General features: G+C 37.8%; 1 protein-coding gene across 11 annotated transcripts in view; it reads left to right on the top strand.

Annotated features, from left to right (window-relative positions):
• Positions 1–20883, top strand: part of EPHA7 (EPH receptor A7) — a 200117-nt gene that overhangs the window by 5384 nt on the left and 173850 nt on the right. For all 11 annotated transcript variants that reach the window (XM_018558955.1, XM_018558959.1, XM_018558954.1 and 8 more), the window contains exon 3: positions 1957–2626. In XM_018558955.1, the coding sequence (XP_018414457.1) occupies positions 1957–2626 (670 nt within the window). The remainder of the gene's footprint in view (positions 1–1956; positions 2627–20883) is intronic.

Genomic DNA, 20883 nt, shown 5'->3' with positions numbered 1-20883 from the left:
ATATATATATATATACTACATAGACTGTCGTTTTGGATTCATTCATATTTAAATTTGTAGTAAAGCTTTCATTAATAGCATGACTGAACAATGAGTACATTCTAATGCACGTATGTAATGTTCTCCCATTTTAGGATGAAGTCCTGAATAATTGGCAGAATTACTGTATTTACTATAGTTTGATCTGATTGCAATGGAAAATCTGAGTCACCAGGTGACTTGTGGGGTTTTAGGCCTTGGATGGTACCATTGTAGACTTTTTTTTTTCAGAAACAAATGAAAAGGTTACATATTCACAACCCTGCTCAAAGTTCTGAATATATAATTTATTTTTACATAGTGAAAATAAGCTTTGACTAGTATGACAACTTATAACAGGTAGCAAAATGATCCTATTGCATTATACTCTAAATAAATGCCATAAGCCTTACAAATGTTTGACACCACAAAGCAGTTACAGGGGGTTTCAAATAAAAAATTGCTTATTGTAATGTATCCTAATCTTGTAGTGAATATTTTTTTTCTCTTTTTTTTGAAAATAATAATGAAAAAAAATGTCCCCATTAAAATGTCATTACTTATTTTTTAGATCATTGATTTTTTTTTTCTATTCCATGTATATAATATGAAGTTATTATAATCCAGTATTTATAATGTGCTAAGACTTTTTCATTACAAGGGCTCCCAAATATTATATAACAATTAAACAGGTCATCAGACAAATGTTAACCTTGGCGCAATATGGTTTGCAATTATAAAGCGTTCTTTAATATTATGTAACAAAAAACATATGCCATTCACACTATATCTTACGATTTATACCACGTTCTCACAAAAGACAAGAGAAACCATGCACATTATTGCTAACAGTTAAAATTGTTACTGATTTTTTAATAGGAACATCTTCTATGGCATTGTCTTATGCTACACAACATGTTTTTCTGTGGGTAAATGTACCATTTCTTTAAGTTTGTCATTATGTTATTTTGTTCACTTAAAAAAAAATTATTTATCCTTCAGAATAAAAGATGTGCAGGGCATTGTGCACTCATGGTATTATTGCAGCAATTTGCAACAGAAAGTCAATAACTTCCACATTAAAGCCATTATCATGAAATACATCCCTACAGTGGATATCAGTCTAGGAAATCGGCAATATACAAACGCGCAATATACAAAATGCCACTTTGTATTTGTAGTAATGTCATATTTAGTAAGCTATTTTTCTTACTGCAATATCTTTTGCATAAAAATAGAAATTGGGACTTATTTCTAAATAAGATAACACAAAATGCAGAAGCTGGTAACAACTAAAGAGATTTGTATTTTCCTGGTCCCAATTTAATAAAATAATATCTGATTGGCTGCCAGTTGTTACTGTAGATTGTGTCAAGTTCTTTATGAAATAAACTTGTATGTAATATAAAAATGGCACTTTGTGCAAGCAGTGACAATAAGATAAGGCAGAATATTATTACAGTACATTATATTATTGTCTCTGATAGTGTCTATCATGTCTGTAACGCAGAATTGAACCGGAGCCCACTAAAAGTTTTTACAAAAATATAACTGGAGTACTGTATTTACAGCTTGTACAGGTTCACTGTTATGGTGATTGGCAAGCATGTAAATAAACCATAAGTCTTGCAAAATGACCCACTTTCTGAAATGTCCAATTCACTGTCTGAAATTGATCCACTGTATACCGATCTGTTGACCACTGTTGACCCACTGTATACCGATCGCCTAAAGTCCAATATTTTATACGTCCACCACTATATAGGACAAATTTAATGTTGCACTTAGTTTTGTGCCATAGTTAATTCAACTCTTTTTGATAATTAGATATCCACTTAATCCTCATTTGTATAAAATGCGTTTATGTTTAATCCTGGAATGTTGGAAAATAATGGCGCCTTTGTTACATTTGCTAATATTAATTCACTTTATTTTCAGTGGGAAGAAATCAGTGGATTGGATGAAAATTACACTCCAATTAGAACTTATCAGGTATGTCAGGTCCTGGAACCCAACCAGAACAACTGGCTGCGGACTAACTGGATTTCAAAAGCCAATGCACAAAGGATTTTTGTTGAGTTAAAGTTCACATTAAGGGATTGTAATAGTCTTCCTGGTGTACTGGGAACCTGCAAGGAAACATTTAACTTGTATTATTACGAAACAGATTATGATTCTGTCAGAAACATGAGAGAAAATCAATATGTGAAAATAGACACTATTGCCGCAGATGAAAGTTTTACCCAAGGAGACCTTGGCGAACGAAAAATGAAACTTAATACCGAGGTTCGGGAAATTGGACCTCTCTCGAAAAAAGGATTTTACCTGGCATTTCAGGACGTAGGAGCCTGCATTGCCCTGGTATCAGTGAAAGTGTACTATAAAAAGTGTTGGACCATTATTGAGAATCTGGCCATCTTCCCTGACACTGTTACTGGCTCCGAATTCTCCTCCTTGGTTGAAGTAAGAGGGACCTGTGTCAGCAATGCTGAGGAAGAGGCGGATAATTCTCCCAAGATGCACTGCAGTGCTGAAGGTGAATGGTTGGTTCCTATTGGAAAGTGTATCTGCAGAGCAGGTTATCAACAGAAAGGGGATACATGTGAACGTAAGTAACATTTTTGTAATTTATTTGCTATCATATTAGCCTATTAACTGTTGCCTATGATTCCTTTATAGTGGCGGTGGAGATCTTTATCAAAAGGCTTGCTAGGCCACCAGAATCAGGACTAAGCATTTAAAAAAAATTATTTTAATATGTTGGAATTTTTTTATGGGTTTTATATTATTAAACTTGCAGCACTTATTAGCAATACATTTTGTTGGCAAGGTAGGTGATGTTTAATTGTGCTTTAGCAAACCCCCCTTCACTCACTAATGTAACTGAATTTAGGTAAAAGCAGCAAGAATGTATTTGCAAAAAAAAAAAATATATACTTAAGTACATCATTTAGTATAGGAGTCAGTATCTTCTTAGCTGGTGCTCTTTTGCAGTTCCCACTTAGGCTTTGGGGCTCTCAAAAAGACATTGCCACAAAATGTTAGGGGGAAAAATCGTTCCACAAACGTCTAATACCCCATACTTTCAAATATGTGACTATATACATAAATGAGTACATAATTTAGTAGAGGAGTCAGTTTCTTCTTAACTGGTGCTCTTTTCCAGTTTCCAGTTAGGCATAGGGGGTCTCAGAAAGACATTGCCGCAACATGTTAGGGGGAAAAGCGTTCCACAAACCTCTAATACCCCATACTTTCAAAAATGTAACTGAATTTAGGTAAAAGCAGCAAGTATGTATTTGCAAAAAAAAAATACATATTCATACTTGAGTACATAATTTAGTAGAGGAGTCAGTTTCTTCTTAGCTGGTGCTCTTTTCCAGTTCCCAGTCAGGCTTAGGGGGTCTCAGAAAGACATTGCCAGAACTTCATTTTGAAAGGTAATTTTCCCTTAGCTCAGTGAATGTGGGGGAAAGTTCACTTTGCAAAGAATACCCAATCAGGTGCAAAGTAAATTTAAAAAAAAAGCATTTTTGCTTGCACATGATTGGATGGTGGAAGTCAGCAGAGCTTCAACACATTTACTAAGCTATAGTTCCCTTGCAAAGTGTGTTTAGCTGCTAGGGAATAATATAGTACACAGATAATGTCTATAGGATCATTGTCACTTAAAACAGGGCTGTGTGAACTCATTTGCACCTCTACTAGCAGCTCCCAGAACTCCACTCTATCAATTTTATTACGTAAACCCTCCCTATTAAAATCGGCATTAGTGTGCTTTCTATCTCTGGGATTCAAGTACATCAGCTATTTTAAATATCAATTGTTAAACAACCTTCGTTTAATGATAGGACAAATGCCAACATTTGCAGATTCGTTCTCCGCCATGAATTAAAAAAACATATTTGAGGTATTTTAAAAGTAAAACAAATTAAGCATATAACTCAATGAGAACTCTCACTTCATTCTGGAAGAGTACTTTTTCATTACATGGACTACTTCTGTAGATGCTAACTGCAATTTTATAATCCTCAGGAAGCTAAAATTACTTTCTTTAATAAGGTTTCATCTGTAATTGCCAGGCACTGGTGGATTTCGGTGTATTTGATCAGATGCTCCAGCAGCTGAGCACAATCCACTTTAACACTTTTAGCAGAGAAATTGAAAGTGGGTTTTAAAAGTTGTAAGGGTAACCTAGATAGAAAAAAATAGGTTGCCAGGCATCTCTAGCATTTCCTATGGCAGTATGCCTAAGCTCATAACAGTATTAAAGCCATGGCAGCCCATTTAGATACACTTCATTTTTGAGCTTATAGCAGGCCTAAGTCAGATCACAAAATGAACAGACAGGCTTTTTTTCTCCTTCACCTTTTCTTTTTTATATTATTTAGAATTTAATTCTGCTAGACATGTTATGCTAAATCTTACCATTGTTAGCCATCCGTAGCTCCTTTGTAGAGAGACAAAGGGCATAGCAGTTCTCGAACTGTGTAAAACAAATGAATCGAACAAGTTTACTTGAGCTGGGCACTTAATTTTGAGCAGCAAGATGTTGACTATATGCTCCTGCTGTCATTTATTCTTGAGTGTTGCACTGTGTTTGTTTGTTACAATAATTCCCTTTCTTGGCTTTGGTCCCAAGCAACTGCAGAGAAAATGCTTTGCACAAGAAGCATACATAAGATTCCCTCTGTACTGTGCCTCAATTTCCCCCTGGCAGCCTAACCATGAATTCCCCATAGCTATGATGGCGTGCTTTACTTGCCAATGCATTTGATCATTGATCCCCCATATCAGTGTACTTTTACTGCCCTCTTTCTTCCAGTCATGTCATCTGTTTATTTTACCCTTGCTTCTTATTGCAGGAACTCAGTCCCCTTCCATGTTGTTTATGCCAAATATTTTAATGCAGCCTAACTCTGCATTCAGCACAGTGACATCTCAGCACATTGTGAAATCTCGGGTAGCTGATTTACGTACATAAAGTCAAGACTTTACATTAGCAGGAAATCACTTGAAAATGTGCCAGTTTTATCTAATGAATCAGACTAAGGGAGAAGTCATTTACAGTGGAAACAATAAACTGCATAACTATCAAATAATTAGCTGGCAATAGCCTTGACTTTGTGCTACCTTTCAAAATCCAGAAATCTACTGATGTCTCTACAGCCTGATGATATGTTCAATGTCCCTAACTGTCTTCTATTCAGCAGTGCAGCTCTCATCATAGTTCGCATAGGAAGAAATACTTTGCAATTGTGACTTGATGTACTACTTTTCTTACTGGTTTTTAAGACTTTGTGATTAAAGGTTTCCTATAATGGCTACTGAGTGTCCTTTAATAGCGGGGAAAATCTTTTTTTTTTTTTAACGTAGCAATCATGCTGTCCCAATTTCTCTACTTCTTCAGCCTGCAATTCCTAAATAATTAAATACATCAGATTTGGATTCTGTGCCCACGTTCTTACTGAGCTTTAATTCAAGTTTATTTTCCTTTCTTTAAGCTTTGACCTCATGACCTACATTCCAACAGCCCTGTTTGAGGTAGGAATGTTGTCAACCGTAGTTGAATGACATCCTTTCCCAGTTCAAAAATAAAGATTTATAATTTTTAGAATGTGTGATCAGAACTTTAAGCATGCTAATATTAAAGCATGCAATAACAGGTATATAATAAAACAGATATTAGTTGTGAAACTCTTTAATTAGGAGGTTGTAAAGAGATAATTAGTAAAACTGTTTCAAAATACTATACTGTAATTAGTTGAACTGGTAACGCTGGATTATATATACTGAATTGTTTAAAAAAAATCCCCTTGATTCTCAGTTTGAAACCGTAACCAGGTATGGATATCGTATATATAGTAAAGTGGATGATTTGGAGTTCACTATGCTGAAATCCTATTTCCTCTCTTACTTCCATTGATTGATGGCTAATGCATCAGCATGCTAAAATAGATGCAGAGCTTTTACTAAATCCCTGCAGTGTTTGGACATTTGGTACATTATCTGGCGCTCACAGAACACACTCATTTTATGTACTAGTGTCACTATATTATTTGCGATTAGTTTAATTAATTTGGTTGTACTGCCGGTTTCAGTAAGTTCTCACCTGGGAAACCAGGCTTCTTCTCTAGATTTTTTTTTTTTTTTTATCAAGGCCTGCAGCTATGTATGCAATTTATACATATCACCACAAAGAGCTATAGTGCAGGAATCAATTGGCCTTAAGTGTTAATAATGCATGATCATGTTGCTTTAGTCAATTCCTGCTTTCTAGTATTTCCCTGTTAGCATTGTTTGCAAAAAAATCAGCAGCATTGAGAAGCAACAAAGACGGAATTAAAAAAAAAACAAACTTGTTTTTAAAACAGCTATCTAATATTTTATATGAGAGTTTAGTGATTATTTACATACACTTTAATTATGTGTTAGTGTTTTTTTTAAATTTTTATTGAAAAGCGTGATTGTAATTATTTTAGGATTGTAAATTATGTATTTTCATGAGGACAGCAATATGTGCATTCCATGTGACTGTGGTTCGTTGCTTCTTTCTCACAATGCAAGTTCACTGGTCTGCTCCGACTGACCACTGTAGACTCTCTTGACCTAATTTACTAGTAAAGATGAAAAGAGCCATAATAAGCATTGGTTCCCTTTAAACACTCACTCATGTGCAGAAACGTAAAAAATCAGGACTTCCCCTGCATGTTACTGAATTTTTTATATGAACAGGTTAATTTTACCTTGCTTCAGACTAGTCAATCTGTCCCATTTGGTTTGTCTTCAAACTTGTTCTGCAGGCTTGCTGCATTCACTGCCCAGTATATGCAGGTGGCCACTAATGGGAGAATGTAGAAATATGTCTATATAATACAATGAAGAGAACACAGCTGTATATAAAACATTAAGGTTACTGCAACCTTAACCACCACTCACAATAGAAAGCTAGGTTTCTAAATACAATTCTTTTGTAAATGTTATTATTTTGGCTCTTTTTGTATAGCTCTGAATTCCAACCTTCTGTTTCAACTTTCACACCTACTTTAGAAATAGCTGCCACATACATCACTGCCTGTGACAGGGTTGGGAGATATAGGTCTGCTGTCCAAACCAAAACACATAGGGGTTCATGTACTGAATGCAAAGCGGCTGTTTAATTTGTAATAGAATTTTCGCTTTGCAAGGGAATTTTCCTTCCCTTAGTTGAATGTGGTAAAAAAAAACCCAATTATATTCACGGAAAGAAAAAATAGTATTTTTGCCTGCACATGATTGGATGATAGAAGTCAGCAGAGCTTCAGCTCATTCACTAAACAAAGGGAAAATTCCCTTGTAAAGTTAAAAGCCTATATGCCTTTAATAAATCATCTCAATAGAGGACTTATTTCCTAGATGACATGTACTCACCCTTCTGCACAGCTAAAAGCTCATCGCATGCATCTTCAGTGTGAGTTTACATTGTGCCCCCATGGTTGTTTATATACAAAAGTAATTGGAGGCACTGGATACCCTGTCTAAAGAGCACAAATGTTTCAAGTGAATTGTTTCCTCTAAGTGCATAAGACAGCAGCACCATAACATGTGCCAGGAAATGTATAATGACTTTGCAGCAGCCATTTCTAAACATCACTTTAACATTCAGCACTGGAAAATAGAAGCTGTTGGTTTTTGGAATAGTGCCCTAATCTACCCTACCCTATGCCTTACCTTAATATCCCCTTCACAATCACCCTTCCTGAACCCTAACTCTCCCTTATGCAAATGTAACCCTTTGTTCACAAACTCACCTCTTCCAAGCTAGGATTCTCTGCGCTGCCCCTCTTGTGCATAGAGAGTTCTCAGCAATGGAATCTTACTTTGATTTCCAAAGCAGGCATTTAAATTAACCTCGGATGGACATGCTTCAGCTCTGCCAAAGGGAAAAAAATGTTAGTTACATCATATCACAAATTATTATTATTGTGATTGATGGTTAAATGTACAGTTATCATTAAAGTCCAATATATATTTAAAATGTCCATTAGCCAGTATTATGTCTGTCCTACTAGACAGCTGTTTACACCAAATGATTTTAAAAGCTAAGATAATATTAAAATATGCCTTAAAATATGGTGCATGTAGAAATTTAAAAAAAAAGCAAATGGATTTTGCTGAAGCTCCCTAAAAAATACAGTTTCTTAGATGCTGAAGTCCCACGCTGCTGTTATGATGGAGTGATTGCAGCTGTTCTAGGCCAGTAAAACACAAGAAGAAGATATATTTCAGTTCTGATGAGAATACTTATCCTTAAAGAAAGAAGGATTGAAGAAGACAGACAGAGACAAAGGGACAAAGAGGAGAGTTGGGGCCAAGTTAGATCTCTTGAAGCCAGAGATGGCAATACGTTTTGCTTAAGTTTGGCACTTGTAGCTGGTTTGGCTAAGGACCAAAGAGAAATGGGTGAAGGGGCCACATGTTCAACACTGAAGAATAGGAATGGCTTAATTACGTTTGGTTGTTACTTATAAGAGTACTATTTTAGATTGTTTAAAACACTGAAATTCAAGCAATGTGAACCAGATATTGGTGTATTTTCTAATTTGTTCCTGAATTTGGATTCCGCAAAAGTTTCTTCCATATCTCTGGTATTGTTGAACTCTAAAAACTAGTCAATGACTGTGGGAATTTCTCCCTGTTCTTTATAGACTTATGTGATCAACTCTTATTTCTTTTCAGTACAAGTGTCAAGCAGCATTCACTAAATCAAGTAATAGTGAGTGCTTACCTTTGACAGATTTTATGGTGCCATGGCAGTAGTGGATTCCTAAACTCCTCTACTCTTCTTAAATAGTTTGTTCAACCAATAGGTGAAACTGATATTCTCACTCGTGTTCAAGTGAGAATATCAGTTTCACCTATTGGTTGAACAAACTATTTAAAACAGAACTCAAGCAAAAAATAACACAAAAAAACTAGGCCCATAAAAAAATAAAAATAATGAAACTTGCTTTTGCTGCAATATTTAACTGCAGCATTATTGTTACATCATCACAGGAAGCTGCATTAGATGGACTTCACGGGCAGGATCCAAAGGGATTTGCAAGACTTTGCAGGGCAATAGAAAACTGTAAATGTAGATTCACCTATAATTAAGTTCTGCAGAACATATTTTATTTTGATTGGAGGCCATAGTTTGACTTTAATCCATGTTCTCTACTACAGTATTATGTTGTTTTTTTGGTGCCATAGAAATGAAAAAAATAAATGAAGACTTACACAGAAATAAATCAAAGTGAAGTTCAACTACCAACTATCCGTTTTGGGAAATTCCACTGGGTAAATCTTGCAGTTAGGTCACAAGAAACATACCCAGACAGCAATGGTGCCAGTGCATAAATTACTTTTCCACTAGTCTTGGCAAACTTTGTTCATGGAGACAAATCTGGGCCAGCGTACTTTACATGCTAGGTCTGTTTTTCACTTCTAGTCTGATTCTGGCATCACATTAGTATTCCTTTTGTGTAAGTAACTAATCTTGCCCTCAGAGCTAGCTTTATTACTTCTTTCCATTGCCTGTAATCAGAGGGTCAGTGCTGCACAATATGCACATTGTGGAACCTTATGCATGAACCCTAAAATATTCAGGTATCTGTTTCCGTATGAAAGTTGCAGTATGAAAAGTTTTTATTGAAGGACAAGTTCATTTTCTGAAACCTGGAGCAAAGGAACAATTAGCAAGCAATACCAACCAATAGTGTTCATTTTCTTTTTTTCTACCATTTGGATTTTGGTTGGCAGTATCATCAGAACTAGCTTTCTTTTCTATATACACTAGATTCTTTGATTGGGTAACTAACCAGACTAGGCAGGCTGTTGACATCAATTTGATTCATGTTGTCAAATATTCTATTACTGGAATACATTGACTGTACATAAACGTGGACATTATGTTGCTTCATTTTCATTTCTTCTTATTAAACACGCAGATGAACATTACAGCTTTTGGAAATAGTTCTTTCAATCAAATTGTCAAAAAGCATCAGCTATGTAATGATGAGCTTTGACCAAATTGTACTGTGATTTAATCATTCAGCACGGCAAAGAAGGGAAAGCCGAGGATCCAGTTTCATTCTTTTTATCCTCAAAACAGAGGGCTGCTGTGAAGGTATAACCTGATAGGTGTACACAATAGGGTAAATTGTTCTGAACTGTAGCTGAAAGTTTGTGTCACCATGATTAATCCATCAAAGGGCCATGGAAAGTGAAACTGTAGAACTGGATTGATTTCATGTGAAGTCTTTATAAACTTGTTTGTTTGCATGTTTGTTTTATGGTTAGTGTTTTCAGTTTAATATTTGTTTGGAAGGAAATGTATACTTAAATGGACTGTTTAAAGAGGATGAATGACTTGAATTTGAATATATCAAAGTCCAGGAATGTCTTCATATTGTATTCATAGCGTGAAGTCTGCACGGATCCAGGCTTTCAGGGAGATAAGACAGCTGTAAATTTTTAAAGCATGCACGGCCATAAAGAAGACTCCCGAATTAATTATCACATTTAAAAAAAAAAAAGGATGATTATTGGACATGTAAAATGGCATCAGAAAGAGAACGTTGTTGATAATCAGGTGTCTGACTATGTGACGGGCCTTCAGATTACTCTGCCATATCCCTATGGGAGATGCAGCAAGAAGATGAACATCTTGGTGAATTAAAAGCAGCACTAAACCTACAATAAAACATTTTATTGGGCAAGGTATCTAGCAATAGCCTTCTCCAAGTATGTTGAAGTACTCACGCTGGAGATAGTGGACAGACGTATAAACTTGCTGTAGGGCTATTAGGTTGGTTGACGTACTAGGCAAATGGAGACAACAGAATTACATTTGGTAGTTTTTAGTTTAAAATACAGTATTTCATACTGAGAAGGCTTTTTGTAACAGCTGCAGTGCTGATAAATTACAGTTACTGTATGTTTTACAGGCACAACAGAAACATGACTTTATAGTTAGGCCAAGTGTATAGCTGCAAAACATTTGCCACTGCTATAAATATTCTGAATTTAAAGCATCGGATATATTTTCCCCCATTATTTGCGTGCACGCTAAATAATGTACTGTGCTCCACCTGCAAATGACTCCTTCTGCTTTTCATTCCAGAAGAATGGTGTCATCTTTTTTTTCAGGCATCATCTAGGGCAGGGACAGGCAACTCCATCCCTCCCCATGAGGCATTGCAAAACTGACGGTTAGAGGCATGACTCCCAGAGGCATGTTTGGATTTGTAGTTAAAGCACAGCTGGAGGGGACGGACTACTAGTTTGTATTGAGATTGCACTCCATCACAGGAGCAAGATTGGAGCGGTAGAAGTAAATAAAAAAGGAAAGAAAAAAAAAATAGTGGTGTGCAATATAGTGAAAAGGAAAGTGTAAAATTATACAGCAATGAATGCAGAATGGCACCGACTATAGAGGACTACAAATCCCAGCAATAGTACATTATAGCTGGCGGTATTCTGCATTGCACTGTATAATGTACTGTTGCTGGGTTTTGTAGTCCTCTATAGCTGATGGTACATTGTGCTGTATATTATACATAGGAATACAAATCCCAGCAATACATTGTACACTGTATGTATAATGTACTATTGCTGGGATTTGTTGTACTCCTCTATAGCTTGTGGTATTCCACATTGCGCTGTATAATGTATTATTGCTGGGATTTGTAGTCCTCTATACAGCTCAGTGCAGAATATCACCAGCTATATAGGAGTACAACAAATCCCAGCAATAGTACATTATACATACAGTGTACAATGTATTGCTGGGATTTGTATTCCTATGTATAATATACAGCACAATGTACCATCAGCTATAGAGGAATACAAATCCCAGCAATACATTATAGAGCACCATGTGTGGGAAAGTGCAGGCTTACCTGAGCAGTCTTCCAGCAACTTGCTTCTGAGATCGGACCTGTCTATCGGCGGCTGTCATCCCCCCACACCTGCTCCTCCTTACTACATCTCCCCGCGTCCCTGTGCCGATCGTGGATGTGGGCGGGCGGTGAGTGTGAGGCGGGGAGGAGGTGCGGCGTGAAGAGCGTGGATGCTGGTGGGCGGGTCTGGCAGCGGCGACCGTGAGGTGGGGAAGAGGTGCGGCGCGCAGCGTGTGTGGAGCCGTGAACAGGGCCAACTGATCAGAAGCCGATTAATCGATTATTGAAAAAGTTGACAACTTTTTCAATAATCGATTATAATCGATTATGTCGATTAGTTGTTGCAGCCCTATGCATGTCTATAATGGGAGTGAGTTTGGAGAGGTGGCTACTTTGCAATACACACATAGGTGACCATGGTGAACAAAAGCAGCCACCCTCTAGAAGAAAGGACAGTGTCAGCACAAATTCACAGATGATTTGAGGATCTACAGCCGAGTGATACACAAATAAGATACATTTTTGTTAATAGCTAAGGTGCTTGAATTAATTTTTAAGGTTTAAAGGGCTATTAAACCCTCACGTTTTTTTAAATATATCTACTGCTAGCAAGCAGTAGATATATGCAAAAACTTTTTTTTAAAAACCTTTTGAAAGAGGTTTAAACTTACCTGTGTCTTTGCCCACGCGCTCCCGTCCGAACATCTGAAAATGTTTGGCTGGGAGACGAGGAGAGACACAAGGCAATTATATGCAGCAGCGTGCACCCGCATGCAGACACCGTGGGACATGAGCGAAGGGGAGGACAGAGGTGTTAGTGCTGGATCGGAGACCCGCAGCAGCGCTGGAGGGACAGCTAAAAACGACAATGAGGAGAAGAAGATCGGATTAAGAGGCATCATTTAAAGTAATGGCCATGTGTTGGTTTATATTGTAGGCCTGTAAATCTTAGGAATAACTCACCTAAATCTGTCCAAACGAGTCCAGTAGACATCCCGGGTTTGAAACACGAAATCATAAATTATAATATAATAAATAATTATAAGAAATTATAATATAATACATAATTTTTTTTAAAATATAATAATAATAAAAAATGGTCCAGTACATCAGAATTCTGGGGGCGCTGCCTGATCCGTACGACAGTTAATAGAGTACCAAGTTCGCACGTCACTGAGCTCGGTCGCAGAATCGTCGCTGTCGTCACTTTCAGTGTCCGGTGACGAATTTTCCAACGAATCGCTCAATTGTGCAAGTGATTCTAATTTACTATCGCTGTTTTCTACCTGGTCTAAAACCGCTTTTGACCTAAAGGGACGCCATGGGCGTTCTCAAGTTTCTAGGCAGAAAGAACAGTAAAAGTGCAGGCAGGCCACTGGACAAAGCTCTAGGGACAAAATTTAAGTGAAATAGTTTGATACATAAATGTAATGATAGCAGATTACAATGTATTGTGTGAATTCCGTGTATTTTGCATGTTTTCACTTTTGAATTCCCCGCCGGCTCCGCCCCCCGCTGTGGCGCCCAAAAATGAAACGAAAAGTCAGATGCCGGCATCAGCCCGCCGCGTACAGCAGAGGACACCGCGGGCTTGTAGGGACAAGGTTGTGCAATCCCGAGTGTGGCTCGGGGTTACAGCTATTGGTACTGAAAATTAACCCCGAGCCACACTTAGGAATACCGCCACGGAAGTTAATGTCACTTTAACTCCTGAGTTTAATGTCACTTTAAGTTGAAAGACATGGACTTGCATTGATCTACATTTAGCAATGTAGGAACCATTAGTTACTACTGAAGTACACAGTTGATATATGAAATATGATTAGGTGTGTTTGCTAACAGATTAATTTTGTCATAAGCACTGAAGTTCATAGTTCACATATTGAGTGGAACACCCTTACTGAAGTAGGCTAAAACAATGGGGAATTGCTCCAGGATTCAAAAGTTGCCGATTGACATTTGACTTTTTTAGGTTTGATCCATCAAATTCCCTAGGCATTATAGAGAATTCCATAAACTTGCAAGGTTTATGTTGTTACCAAGGGGACAGGCTGGGGTGTCAGAAAATGTAGTAGGAAGATGCTGCCCATGTCAGTTACTTAAGGGAAGGACAGTAATAAAGGGGATAGGTTTTTTTTATTTGTCTGATGTTTTCCTTGGTAGGTGTTGACCAGTGGGCCCAGAGGTTGATATTAAGGAAAAGATCTGTTCTTAAGGAAAGAACGGTAATAAAGGGGATAGGTTTCTTATTTTTGTGTTCAATGTTGTCCCTGGTAAATGTTGACCAGTGGGCCCAGAGGTTGATATTTATTATGGCCAACTCATCTCTGCTGTTTAAGTTTAAAGTAGAAGGAAAGACAATTCAACCACCAAACTTTTTTACGCTTGACATGTTTGGTGTCTATTTACCCGACGTGACCCCGTCTTTTATATTTTACCAAAAAAGTGGGTAATATTAGTTGTTTTATAGCATAATGTAAAAAAAAACTTTTTTTTCTCAAAATTTTCAGTAATTTCTCCTGAATATAGTAAAAAATAAAACCCGCAGTGGTGATTAAATACCACCAAAATAGAGCTCTATCTGTCCCCAAAAAATGGTATAAAATTCATTTCCGTACAGCGTTGCGTGACGGAATAAATGTCAGTCAAAGTACTGCAGCGCTGAAGACTGAAAAATGGCCTGGCCAGGTAGGGGATCTAAACACCTGGTCTTCAAGCGGTTAAATAAGGATGACTGTGTTTTGGCATAAATGTATCTTTACTTTCAGCTGTTCCATCAATTAATTATCCTTTATTGCAGTCATGCATTTCACTTCTATTTTATTTATCAATTTAAGATTTTAGCTTACTTGCTGTCCCTCTGTTATCTTCATGTACATACTTGATTTAAATGTGTTTAATGACCTATAATGCTATAATGTACTGTGCTTTATCCATGTTTAAAATCCATGTATGTTTTTCCTCCGATTCTAAACTGGAAACAAACCATAGAAAGTAATCCAAGGGAATTTTGAGTGGGGGAAAATAAACATTGTTTTAATTTATGCACACGAGACAGATAGAGGGATGCGTCCATGCTCAAAGTGAATGACAAGCAACAGACTCAGCAGGCATTCCTGTAGCGTACAATCTGGCCTTCAGGACGAGTAGTCAACTCCTTTAAACATAATTTATGGCCTGGCTGTCTACTGCGGAGTGTCAGTTACATGCATGCTGTCTTCACATCCTTCACAAGTGAAGCTTATTGAAAAAATGAATTGCATTGTGGGTGATGAACTGCGAAAGGACATCCATTTCTATCCCCACATGCATAGAGATTTAGTCGATTGCTAGTTCTGGTATTACTAACAAGTGTCCTTGTCATCTTATTCTACAAAAATCATGTTTAGAAATGCATTATGTTTAAATGTATAAAATTGGTTAAGCTGCTCATACAGCAATAGAATTTCATCCGTAAAAGTTTCTTTTCGGAACATTTGTTCAATTTCCTAATAGTTAATGGGGTCAATTGGATTAATTTGTAACCTAGTGACACAAGAAAACAAATCAAAGAAGCAGGATGGAAAATTTTGCTTGAACAAAATCCTAACAGTGAATGTGGTTTTGGGTCAAGAAATGTAATTCATTTCCAAAATCTAATGTTAAAATCAAACAGAATTTCGAATGACATGCGTTAAGCCTAATGGCATTATGAAATATTCGGACAATATTTTTTGTATTTTTACATACAGTATATAGTATATATAAATATCAAATATGCATATATACAGTATGCATACAGTATATAGCATGCAAAATCTCGAGGCATCCCAGTCTAAAATTTAAAACATTTTAAAAACTTTGTGTGGCCCCTCCAAAATCCCTATCATACACTTATTCCACATAGGAGTCTGGTATGGATCTTAAGGGAGGATCCTACGCAATGAATCCATCTCTGAATGCATCCCACCTTGCATGGATTAGCATCATTTGGTTCCATGGTGCTAGTGGCTGGCCCACCTGCACCATGGAAAGGCATGATGCTGTGTGAAAATTTTGAGGCATTCCTGAGGAAGCCAGAGGGTACCCAGGGGGCCACGGCACCTTGATTGAGAAAGGCTGGTTTAACTATATTATTCTACTTATATTATTCTACTATACAGATATACTTCATATGTATATCTGTATACTGAATCTACTTTCATAAGCAGTGACATTGTTTTTTTCAGAATGGCTGTAGGCTTAGGCTGAAGAAATCCCAGGAGCCAGGAAGCCAATGCTCAAAAGTACAGCTGGCGCCTAACTTTTAAGGTTTTCCTTAGCTGCTGTCACTGAAGTTGGTTTCTTAAATAAAACCCTGATGGCTCCTGGATTGGACATACTGGCTTCTGAGTTCCATATTAACTTATCCACCCCTGCTGTAGGCCCAGATTTGAGTCTTCTGTCAGCCACTCTGTTATTCTACAATATACCTAAGCATCGAATAAATGTTTATGTCCATAAATAAAAATAAAGAGTACCATAGATACTGTTCCCTCTTCTCCTTACTTATACCCTTGAAATGTATTCAATGTGCTGTAATGCTCATGATCTGTGCAATCTAAAAAACCCAGCCTTTTGGGTTCAAACACATGTGGTTAATCTGTGCTGTGTTTGGAAGTGTATGCAAGCCTTAATATTGCTGATGTATTGATGGGGCAGCTAAAGCTACAGGGCCAGCAACAAAGTACAACCTCTAGCCCTTTATGTTTCGAATAGAATCATTTGATGGCAATGTTCCACCCTTGAGTTGTTATTATTTAATACAGTTAGGTAAACATTTTCAATATTTTGTGTGACCAGAAACCACTGAGCTGCTTTTTCTTACTTGTTTATTTGTAAAATAACAGGAGAAACTTACTACGGGGCTAGGAATTGTCTTGTAACTTTGTTTATTTAAGCTGACCATGCATTAACAACAAAAAACACTTGATTCTACCATCCACTCTGTTCCCTCCTGCAGGGCTATTGTATTCTGACAGCAGCAGGTAAAGCTGAAGCTATCACACCAGGATAAGTATCCTTCTTTTCAAAAAAGGGACAGTTTTTTTTCAGCTGAGCCCAATGAGATTTGAAAATTATAGTCACATGGCTAATATCAGGATCCTTATACTTATGTGTTAGGTTTGTGAGTTGAGCCATCAAACCAGACTTCTGTAGAATGTGCAAGAACTGTCTATCATGTATTGAAAATCGATTTTCAGGAACAGCCTGGTTGTTCACCCCTCCTGTATATCATCAGTTGGAGTGGAGTTTAGTTAAGCTATTGGTGCTTTGCATCTACTGTCTTCATTGGCAAAAGCTAAATACAGCTTCCTTGTACATCGAAGCAGGTCTCTGCTAAGTGAACACTAAATATCTTTATGCTTCTAAGTGACACTGATAAATTCCTTTAAATCCTATAAGAGTGTCATGATCTGGGATCAGGCTCAGAGTCCAGCAGCTGAAGCAGCAGGCAATTCGTAGTATAACAGGCTGGGTTTGGTACACAAGCAGAGGGTAGTGGTGGAGGAGCAGGCAGAAGCGTAGTCAGTAAACAAGCCGAGGTCAGGAGCCAAAGGTATCAGGTATGAAGTGGAAGACGATAAGAGTAGTCGGTGAATCAGCAGCCAAGGGTCGGTACACGGGAAGCAGTAGTAGTAGATTGTAGCACAGAGGGAGCAGGAAGCACGATCAAGGCAGGAGCACAATAATCTGGCAAAGAGGAAGTGGAGAGGCATGGCTTAAATTGGAAGCTCAAGGGAGGAGCAAGGAGGTCAGAGTTCAGCATCATATTAGGTATAACTGAGGATACACCGAAGATAAGGCAAGGAGCTACCCAAGGTTCTTAGGTGGCTCAGCAGGTAGAACCACCGCCAGCTACAGCAGAGGCTCTGGGTTCAGACCCGGTTCCTGACAAAGAGCATTGAACCACCTGTACGGGAAGGGAAGAAGGAGTTCTAAGGAGAGGTGTTGCTTATGCCTGTACAAAATACTGCATGCACACAGGCAGTAATTAATTGAGAGGTACAGTCATGGTTCACCCTTTATTCCCAATCTCATGGGTCCAGGAGCATTGGCTCCTTTTGTACCGCTTCTAGTTATAGCCTAGCCCCTGTATTAATGTACTTAGTATTATGCGACTTGATTTCTTTGGTATTTATTGCTGGAGAATCCTGCTAGCTCTAACAGGTTTGAATAAGAAGAGAAGGCAAGTCAGCTGAAGATGCCCATTGGGCATGTGTTGGGTTTTACCCAGAATTAGCAGCTTAGATGTTCAGCTTCATTATGGTCATTTAATGATGATGACAGTTTTGATGCCCATCCTTGAGTCTGAACTGATGTAAGATTTGGTCATTTTGCGTCAGGTTGAGTGGTTGCACTAGTTGTGAGTTTGACCAATATAGGATTAAGCTCATAATTTTAAGGTAGACAAAACTTTGGTTTAGAAAAATTACATTTGCAGTGTTCTGTCATTGTTAACTTTGTGTTAACATTGTGTTGATGCTGTATTTACTTTATAATATACAGTTTAAAACCAGGAGAATAAGTGATGTTAACATGCAAAAATGGTAAGTAAGCTTACCCAGATAGTTCTACATAACTATAACTGTATTTTGATGCAACATTGCTTTGTGTTCTCTGTTTTCTATTGAAGTGTGCAAATGAAATGAATAATACACATTTTAATCTCCCGCTGATCATACCACCATTGTACGCATATATAAATATATAAGCAGATGAGGCACACTTTCTATTTATTATCAGTCAGAGGATAACTGACGACAGGAATTCCAGAGAGCCACGACATTGATTGATAGACATGCTGTGAGAGTATGCACAAGCCATTTAGACACACAACACCACAGATGCCCTGCAACTAAAAAGCATCACGCTAGGCGCTAGCTTCATTTTTAACGGTGTTCAATGCGTTTGCTGAAAAAGGTAAACCTTTTAAAAAAAATTGAATACAATCTTGATAGTCATTGCTATGGTGTATGAAAAGTGCTATCTAATTAAAAGTAAATAAATAAATTAAAAAAAGGAAAACCGGCAGTGTTTGTGTTATGTAATACAAATATTACATGCACAAGTCGTCAGGATATAACCTCTTGATTAATTTTTTTCATTTGTTTATACAAAGTAAATTTCTTTTAGAGAATTTTTTTTAGGGTTTTTGTATCATACAAATTTAGGTTAAGACGTGTGTTAACAGCAGCCAAGCATAAGTGACAAAAGTTATAAAACATAGATAGCATCTGGTTTGTGACCTTCTTAACGCTAGCTCTAGGCAAACCCATAATAATGGCTGTTGCCTGCCAATGCTCCCAAATGAGGCAGTTGTCAGAATAGCACTTGTTTCTGAATAGCTTTAGCATGACCTTCATTTCTGCAAATGTGTTCTTTTCCTTTGTGCTTTTTAACCTGCAATATTGTAAAAAAAAATCTGAGTTTATTTGAGCAGGATCAAACAGAAAATCCACAGAAAATCAAAGTGTTACGTTTTAATGAAATACCTTATATTACACACAGTGACATCATCACTTCACTGTAAGCAATGCAGGCAGATTATGGCTGGAGGGAGGGCTGCTGTACATAGCTTCCTGAAAAAAATCACAGCACCTTGCCTCCGCTCAAGAGTCCTCAGCCCTTATGTAAGCAGTGGGAACATCATGGTTTTTTACCCTGCCACACAAATCTGTTGAGGAGTTTGTGGAGATCCCTGAAATAACGGTCCGGGATAGGGATGGGGCGTGTCCTAAACAGGTACATTAGCCGGGGAAAGACCATCATTTTAAATACCGCTAACCTAGCAGACCAAGACAGGAAGGCCTTGTCCATAGATTTAAGTAGTCCAGGCAATGTCCCCAAATTAATATTTTGTGGAGAAACCTAATTTGGCGGGAATTGGGAGCATAAATGTTAGCAATTGTATAAACCGTCTGCGCTATGGAACAAATCAAAATAACATATCTCCCTGCGGGATCTAAGATCTGCTGTATAACGGTGAATTGGGCAGAGTCCTTCACAGCCACCAGCACCCCTTTAGATTTAGTTGGAGAGTGAGCCGCAAAAATATGGGGGAAGTTCTTGTGAGTGAACGTAGGAGTCTTGGATACTTGAAAATTAGTTTCTTGGAGGCAAAGAATGTCCGCGCCCAGGTTTGTAGCCTCCTGCCAAAGGCTGTGTCTTTTACCAGGGTGATTCAAGCCCTTAACATTAAAGGACACAGCTTTTACAGCTATGATGGAGGAAGATGGGATGGTGCAAAGGGTGTAGAGTTGTACTCACTGACCTCGTAAGCAGGTATAACGGTGAAAGAAGAGATGAGACACCATCTCAGGTTACTAGGCATCCGCAGGTCAATGCATATCTGTAAGTCCAGGAGAGTATTCCGGCCACATATCGGATTGGCTACAGAGATGAGAAAAAAGAGAACAGAAAATAGAACAAGCAAAAAACAACAAATAAACGTTCAAACAGTGGATAAAAAAAGGAGACACCCCCCAAAGGGGGTATAGCCGCAGTACTGCATACTGAGCGTATCATTGGGGGTGAAACAAAAGAAGCGAACATAGGGTCCTTGAGGCACTGAGGTGTAAAGGTACTGGCCCCAGAGCTAATTATTTCGTGCCTCGTGGACGGCTGCTGCTCGGAGCTTCAGAGAACCGCTGCCATCTCGCTCGAGCGCCAGCCACGCCCCCTAATGACAGTATTTTTAAAAATAATTTCCCAAAATAAAAGGAATGAAAACGAAAAGCTAAAGCTCTTTGCTAAAGATGACAAGTGTATGTAAACTTAAAAAAAGGTACTTTATTCAATAATTATTGCTTCTGTGTACATAAAATGTTTGCTTGTGTGTGTCATGTGTCTTCAAAAATACCATAAATATCTGGTGATCCTGTCAGTCTCCTTCCTTCTTCCGCAGCTTTCTGTTCTATCAGTA

The sequence above is a fragment of the Nanorana parkeri genome, unplaced genomic scaffold (assembly GCF_000935625.1).
Source record: "Nanorana parkeri isolate BGI_ZX_2015 unplaced genomic scaffold, ASM93562v1 scaffold370, whole genome shotgun sequence".
Taxonomy (NCBI): domain Eukaryota; kingdom Metazoa; phylum Chordata; class Amphibia; order Anura; family Dicroglossidae; genus Nanorana; species Nanorana parkeri.
The sequence above is the reverse complement of the archived record's forward strand: the minus strand, read 5'-3'. Positions and strand labels throughout refer to the sequence as shown.